General features: G+C 55.6%; 1 protein-coding gene across 2 annotated transcripts in view; it reads right to left on the bottom strand.

The window, feature by feature from the left end:
* Positions 1-6822, bottom strand: part of EPS8L2 (EPS8 like 2) — a 14521-nt gene extending 7699 nt beyond the window's left edge. The window contains exons 1-4 of one of the 2 annotated variants that reach the window (XM_023523754.1): positions 6592-6822; positions 6089-6204; positions 5930-5985; positions 5172-5236 (exon numbers count right to left, since the gene is read on the bottom strand). In XM_023523754.1, coding sequence (XP_023379522.1) covers positions 5172-5236; positions 5930-5985; positions 6089-6204; positions 6592-6639 — 285 coding nt within the window. In that variant the 5' untranslated portion in view covers positions 6640-6822. The remainder of the gene's footprint in view (positions 1-5171; positions 5237-5929; positions 5986-6088; positions 6205-6591) is intronic. The other variant, XM_011380789.2, reaches the window with a different exon arrangement.
* Between the last annotated feature and the right edge of the window lie 775 nt (positions 6823-7597).

The raw sequence follows: 7597 nt of genomic DNA, 5'->3' as shown, positions 1-7597 counted from the left end.
AAAAAAAAAAAAGATAGAAGAAAATATACATATAATAGGTATGCTGAAGGCTAATTTTCTCAATACATTAAAAGACCAATATGCATCACAACTACGGTTCTTAGCTTTTTTTAAAAGCTCTGTTTTGTTAAATATAATAATTAAGGATACCAATAATAATTAAATAAATGATTATATAAGTAAATAAAGATTAACACCCCAATAGCAAAACGGGCAAAAGATATGAACAGAGAGTCTTCAGGAAAATAAATTCAAGTAACTTCTTAATACAGAAAATTGTGTGCAAGATTTGTAAGTTGAAACTCTGAGACCATTACTTTAGGAATAAATAAACCACTGAATTTGTTACCTAGTCTGTTGACCAGTACTAACAAGTCCTTGTGTTAAGCTGTGAAGGAACAGGAGCCGTCATTCCATTCGCCCGGCACTCTGGGGAGAGGCCGAGATACGTGCAAAGGTGCACACACTTTCCTCTCATAGTTCTGCGGTGGGTCCCTATACATGTGCCAAACATGGCACAGGTAAAAGTCTGCTCACTGCAGAAACGTAGCGATAACAAAGGCTGGACCCAACTTACGTGTCCATCAACAAGTTAGAGAGGTAAACAGGCAGAAACACACAGCGGGATATAAAGCAGGGTAAAACCCAAAGCACGTTGTTAGTAAAATGCAACACAGCCAAACCAAACAAACCTATGCTGCTGGGCCCAAAACAAGTCAGTCAATTTCAAACGATTGAAATCATGCAGGTTCTCTGACCATCACAGAATGAAATTAGAAACCAATAACAAAGAGATAACTAGAAAACGCCCAAATAATTGGAAATTAAGCAACACACTTCTAAATAACTCATGGATGCAAACTTTAGGAAATTAAATGACACGCTTTTAAACAACCAATGAATGAAAAAAGTCAGAAGAGAAATAACTAAATTCTTAGAGATGAAGAAAAATGGAAACACAATCAACAAGGACTTGTGGGCACAGCCAAAGCAGTGCTAAGGGGCAAATTTATAGCCGCAAATGCCTACATGAAAAAAAAATGTTCTAAATAACCCATGGGTCAAAGAGGAAATCACAAGGCAAATTAGAAAGTACAGTTGACCCTTGAACAATGTGGGAGTCAGGGGCACCGACCCCCCCTGCACAGTCGAAAATCCAAGCATAACTTTTAACTTCCCCCTGAACTACTAATGGCCTACTATTGACCAGTAGCCTTACTGATAATATAAGCAGTTAACTAACACACGTTTTGTATGTCGTATGTGTTATATGTTGTATTCTTACAATTAAGTAAGTCTGAGAAAAGAAAATGTTATTAAGGAAATCATAAGGAAGGGAAAATACATTCACACTACTGTGCATACTTATTGAAAAAATCTAGGTATGAGTGGACCTGTGCAGTTCAACCCTGTGTTGTTCAAAGGTCAACTGTATTCTGAACTGAACAATAATAAAAACATGCACATCAGAGCTTGTGGGGTATAGGTCAAGTAGTTACTGGAAGGAACTTCACAGATTTAAATGAATCTCAAGAAAGAAGGAAGACTTAATATCAATGATGTAAGCGTTCTCCTTCAGAAACTAGAAAAAGACAAAGCCCAAAGAAAGTGGAAGAAAGGAAATTAAAAGCAGAAACCAACGAACTAGTAAACAGAGACAACGGGGAAAAAATCAAAGCCCAAAGTTGGTTCTGAAGGATTAAGTAGATTAATAAATCCCCTAACAAGACGGGTCAAGAAAAAAAAGTAGAGAAAACACAATTTATCAATAACCAGGAGGACAGAGGGGACATCACTACAGATCTCACAGGCATGAACGTAAATTCATAATCAAAAACCTTCCCACCAAGAAAAGCCTGTCCACAGAAGGCCTCCCAGAGAAACCCTAACAAATACTTAGGAAGAAGTAATAACAATCTTTCATAAACTCCTTCTGAAAACAGAGGACAGACACTTCCTCACTCTTTTTATAAGGCTGACATAACTCTGACATCAAAACTTGCCAAGGGCATCATAGGAAAACAAAATTAGAGACCGATATCTCTGCTAAACAGTAACGTGGGGAAAAAAAAAATCCTTAACAAAATGTTAGCAAATTAGTCTGTCAGCTCATAAAAAGGATGCTACACCGTGAATAAATGAGGTTTAACTCAGAAATGCAATGTTGATTTACTATTTGATTGGAGTGATTCAGAAAAAGCATTTAGTGACACCCAACACCCTTCATGATAAAAAGTCTAAACCCCCGGAGAATGGGAGGGGTCTGTGAAAACAGGCAGCGTGGCAAACGGGAAATGCTGAGCCTCTTCTAAGACTGGGCGTGAGGCAAAGATTCTACTTAGCATCCTGTGGGTGGTCCTGGCCTGGGGTGTCCAGTAAGAAAAAGAAAGTGGCTAAAATAAGAAATTAACTACCATCTTTCTTTTCGGACAATGTGAGTGTGTACCCAGAAGGTCCAATCAACCCCCCAAGCCAATCCCCAGAACAAAGAGTTCGGCTGGGACTCGGTGGACTGGGCTACTTTACAGAAACTCAACTGTTTTCTGCCGGCTAGCAACACACAATGAGAAAACGAAATAAAGGAAACCCCACGATACTATTTGTAACAGTAGATAAAAACTGAATGCCCAGGGAGCATTTCAACAAAAAAGACGCAAGAATTCTGGGCGAGAACCAGAACACCTCAGAGACAGCGGGGGCGGGGGGAGCCCGAGGCAGGCACACGTGGGCGGGGCAGGGACACGTGGGCGGGGTCAGAGGGACTCAACGCCCGAACCCCACCCACAGGTTGGGCTCGGTGCCAGTGGAAATTCTAGCAGACTTTTCTTGGGGTGGAACCGGACCGTTCCATCCGATGATATAAACTCAAGGCTAAAGAACTGAGAATAGCTTGGAACGTCTTGAAGAAAAAGAACACAGCAGAGGGACTCACATCGTCTGATTTCGAGATGGACAATCAAGCTACAGGGAGTGAAAACGTGTGAGACGGAGCCCAGCGGCAGACCCCCCATGCCCGGGAGATGGGTTCTCACAAAGGCTCCAAAGCAATTTGGTGGGGGGAAAGAACGTCTTTTTAATAGATCCCCACATCCCTACGGGGAAGAAATCAGGCTTGAGTTCACGCCATACCCCGAAATGAATTCGGAATGGACCAACTATAAACTATAAAGCATCTGGAAGAAAACACAGGAATCGATCTTCAGAGCCCTGGGCCAAGCAATGACAACAGCGAAAAGCCCCAACTATATACATGGAAAAATGGACATGGCTGGATGCCATCAAAATTAAATACTTCCGCTCATCAAAAGACAGCCGCGCACGTGGACTGCCAAGCCACACTGGGAGAAGACGCTTGTGGCCCGCACGCCTGGCCGGTGGGAGCAGGACCCCGCCGTCCAGGCCGCGCGCGTGCCTGTGCGTGTGGACAGAAGTGGGGCCACACCGAGGGGCCCCACAGCCTCGCGTGCGAGGCGTCTCGCTCCACAGATGTGCTGCCTCGAATGAGTCTCCGAAGCAGAGCGAGGGGGGTTACAAGCTGTACGGTTCCACTCAAGAAGACTCGGGGCGGCAGCACACCCCGAGGCGGCAGGGGCAAGGCCGCGACCACGCAGGGTCAGCAGTGGGCAGTTTTGGGGTGATGGGCTCCTCTGTGTCCCCAACAGCTCCATTCGTGGTGCTGGCAACACGAACCTATAACAACCGCACCCCCCCGCCCACAGTGCCAATGTGCTAATTTAGAAAAAGAATGAAAAAAAGAAAGCCCCTGGGGTCGCAGTGCCCCCCCCGGCGTCGCAGTGGCCCCCCCGGGGTCGCAGTGGCCCCCCCAGGGTCGCAGGGGCCCCCGTCGCCAGGGTGGGGCTGCTCTCGCCCCCGCTTCTCGCCCTCTCTCTGGGCCTCAGTTTCCTTGGCTGGGGACGTGGACACAACCTTGCTGGCTGCTGAGACGGCTGAAGAGGTGCCTGTGGGCTGGGGTCCCTTCCCACGCCAGTTTGGATCAAAGTCCAGGAGAAGGGTGGGGAGGCCTCAGTGGCACAGGTGGTTCCTCATTAAGAAGGCAAAGTCCCCCCAAAGACGTGTCAGGGCTGCCTGAGGAAAGGGACAAGGCTGGCCTATCCACCGTCTGTGCCCTGACCTTGGACACTGCGCCAGCAGCGGTCACCAGCCTGGCAGCACAGAGTGGCCTCCGCCTGCGCAGGCCGGCAGGGAGGGCTGGTCACCCAACATAGCCCAGTTCAAGAGCCTAAGGGACTCTCCGTGCCTCCGTGGGCCGACTGTGTGGACGAGCAGACCGAGGCTCAGAAAGCAGGGGTTTGCCTGACCTCTGGGGGCAGAAGTCCGTGTCTTCTTGATCCAGAGCCCCCGGTCCTCCCTGGAGCAGGCCCCCCACCTTCTTAGTCCAGGCCCCCCACCTCCCTGAGCAGGGTCTCCCCACCTTCCTGATCAGGGTCCCCCGTTCTTATTCCAGGGCCTCCCTACTTTCCTGATCAGGGTCCCCCACCTTCCTCTCTCCTCTGTCATTCCTAGCCCTGTTGTCCTGCAAGCTTGGACAATGACCAGGAACCAGAAATGCAGCCAGCTGCCAGGAGCAGGAAGGTCATTTGGGAAACAGCCTCCCCGAGTCCCCAGCGTGAAAGGAAGAAGGAGGAAGCCCTGCCCAGCCCACTGGCCCGGCCGCTGCCGCGCTCGGCTCCTGGGATTGGTTGGCGCCGGCCTGAGGCCCGAGGCCCGAGGCCCGAGGCCCTCCCCCGCAGGAGCCTGAGAAAGCAGCCTGAGAAAGCGGCCTGTGTCCCACCTTCTTCCTCGGGGTCCAGCTCCTTGTTTGGGGGCCAGGGTGGCAGTTTCCACCCCACTGGGTCTCTCCATCTGAGGGCGCCAGGCAGCACCCAGGTCTTATCCACTCCTGGCCTGTGTTGGCCACCCGCACCTCCTGTCCCTGGCCTGTGTTCCCTGTGGCCCCACGACTGCGAGCTCCCCAGGACCAGAAGGAGGCCCCCAAGGTGGCGGAGCCCCAGGGAGGTGCATGTGGGGCAGTCCCTGGCTCTGGCCGACCGCTGCGGGTGTCAGGACCTGGGCTGACAACTCCTCCCCGCACCTCAGTGCCCCTCCCAGGGGGCCCGGCGCCCCGGGTACGGCGAGCTGTGTGGGGAGGGTGCTCCTGGGGGCCGCCTCACCTGGACATGGTACTGGGACGTCTCGTGCATGATGACATTGGAGTTGGAGTACTTCTTCCTCTGTTCTGGATGGGGACATGCCAGTCATTTGCTCCTGAGGGTGGGCCCCGCAGCCCCCCATCCACGGGCCTGGGCCCCGGGCTGGGCCACAGGAGGATTGAGTGGAGGTGAAGGCTGCTGCTCTGTGGCCCCTTGTGGCCACCAGGAAGGCCTCAAGCCTCCAGCAGAACGCAGACCTCCTTCCGTGCCCAGGACGCCCACTCAGCCTGAGGAGGCATACCGACTGGGGGTCCGCCGTGGTGGGGGTGCAGGCCCGCCCTCTGCAGTGAGTGGCTGGCTTCCCCCCACCCTGCTAACTGCCAGCTGACATCCCCACCCTCCTTGGGGTCCCCTGCTTTCCGGACTGGCACCCTGTCCACAGGCACAGTGAGCTGGCGAGCCTGGGGCTGGGGCAGAGCTCGGGGAGCAGACACACCTGGCACTGGGCCCCTGGGGTCGGGTTGCAGCGAGCAGCGGGGCTGTGCTGACATTGATACCAGTGCACCCGAACCGCCAGCAGGGGGCCTCTCCCCTCCCCGTGGCCCCGTCCCGTGCACGGGGCGCTCCGCTGGCTGGCGCTCTGGGGATGGCCCAAGTAGCCAGGTGGAGTAGGGGCCAGGGGCCTCCCCTGGGTGCCCAGGGCCGACCTGCATCTCTCCTGGTGGGGGCCCAGAACAGTTCTAGGGGGGCGAGACCCTTCCTCCTCAAACCTCACTCACCAAACAGGTCCTTGGCGCTCATCTTGGCCACGCTGTCAGCCCGGCCCAGGCTGCCACTGCGGGGAGCGGCTGGTGAGGGTGGGGCCCACGCTGCACCTCTCCCTGGGGATTGCTCGGGGGGTGGGGGTGGGAGGGCGAGCTGGTGGGGTGGGGGCTCACTTGGCAGCTCCCGGGCAGCAGCTCACAGACTGGCTCATGGTGTCCTTGCTGGTGGCTGGCGGTGGAGGGCAGATATCCGTGGGGCCTGGGTCCAGGGCCCAGTGCCTGGCCCACACCTGAGTGGACAGACAGTGGAGCTGACACCTCCTTAGGCCTGGGTCTCCCCCTCCCCCACCCAGACCCAGGGGCTGCAGCCCTGAGGCCTGGCCAAGTTCCCAGGCACCCCAGCACCCTCCTGTCCTATGTCACAGCTGGCCACACCTCGGCTCCATCTCACCCACACCCTCGGTCCTCCACAGGGCCTCCTAGGATGGGGCAGCAGAGGGGTCCCACTCCCAGAGGCTGTCGGGGGTGGGGCTCTGCAGGGGGGTCGGGGGAAGAAGCGCCTTCAAGTAGAGGGGGTGGCACATTCGAAGGCCCTGAGACGGGAGAGGGCGGCCACACAGGACGAGGCTGGAGCCGGGGGACTGGGGCCAGAGCCCGGGGCGAAGTCCCGGGGGAACCCTGACTGGGCCATAGTGGAGCCTGGCACCCCTGGGCCAGGCCGACATGTCCTGCGAGCTCTGCGCCCCACGGGGATCTCTGGGCCCACACCGTCCACCTGTCAAATGTCGCCAGCAAGCAATTTGGTGTTTGGGGTCTGCCCTGGGTCAGGGGTCAGGGGTCAGGGTTCACAACCAAGGGTGCTGGCAACCAGAGCAGGGAGTGGCTCCGGATATTCCGGTCTGAACAGGCTCCACCTGCAGGGAGGGCTCCCAGGAGGTGTGAGGGGCCTGGGGGGCCTCAGGCCACCCCCTCCCACCTGCCACCAAGGGGCCTGGCTTTCCGGGGAGGGTCAGGGTGAGGGCTTGGCCAGATTCCTCGGTCCACCTGTGCGTGGAGAATGTCCGGAATGCTCATGACCTCAGTGGGTGAGCCCGAGTGTTTGCTTAATGGGATTCCTGGCGGCTGAGCCAAAGGCGCTGGGCACGTGTGTCCAGGTACACACACACCTGGGGGAAACCCAGCCCTGCGGGCACACACAGACACACACAGGCTGTGACATGGGGCCCCTCCCCTTGCGGAGCCTAGGCTGGGAACCGGTGGCCTTCAGCTCCTTGTGGGGGGACATCAAGGCCAGCGGGGAGCAGGCATTGGTGCCTGGGCGAGGGAGCACCTGCAGGCGCACTGTGTGTGGGGCTGAGGCTTCCCTCCAGCTGACTGGGGCAGGGGCAGGGGTCACGCAACCCCGGGGCCCCGGGGCCCAGGCTGCACTTTGGTTTTACTGCGGTTATTTTCCGGGTACAAAAGGAGGGCCAGCACGGTGCCCAGTCACGCAGCGGAAGGGGAGGAGGCCCCAGTAGGGCAGGGAGGGCACAGGGACCCGCTCCAGGTTCAAATTCCAGCCCTGTTGCCCAGTGACCTTGGGGAGGAGTCAGCCTAAGGCCCAAGGGAAGCCAGGGGGCCCTGGAATGGCTGGACCCCTCAGGCTCTGGCTGAGCCCTGGTCTGGGAGCTGCAGGGTGGGGGG

The sequence above is a fragment of the Pteropus vampyrus genome, unplaced genomic scaffold (assembly GCF_000151845.1).
Source record: "Pteropus vampyrus isolate Shadow unplaced genomic scaffold, Pvam_2.0 Scaffold405, whole genome shotgun sequence".
Taxonomy (NCBI): domain Eukaryota; kingdom Metazoa; phylum Chordata; class Mammalia; order Chiroptera; family Pteropodidae; genus Pteropus; species Pteropus vampyrus.
This window is presented reverse-complemented; position numbering and strand designations above follow the sequence as displayed.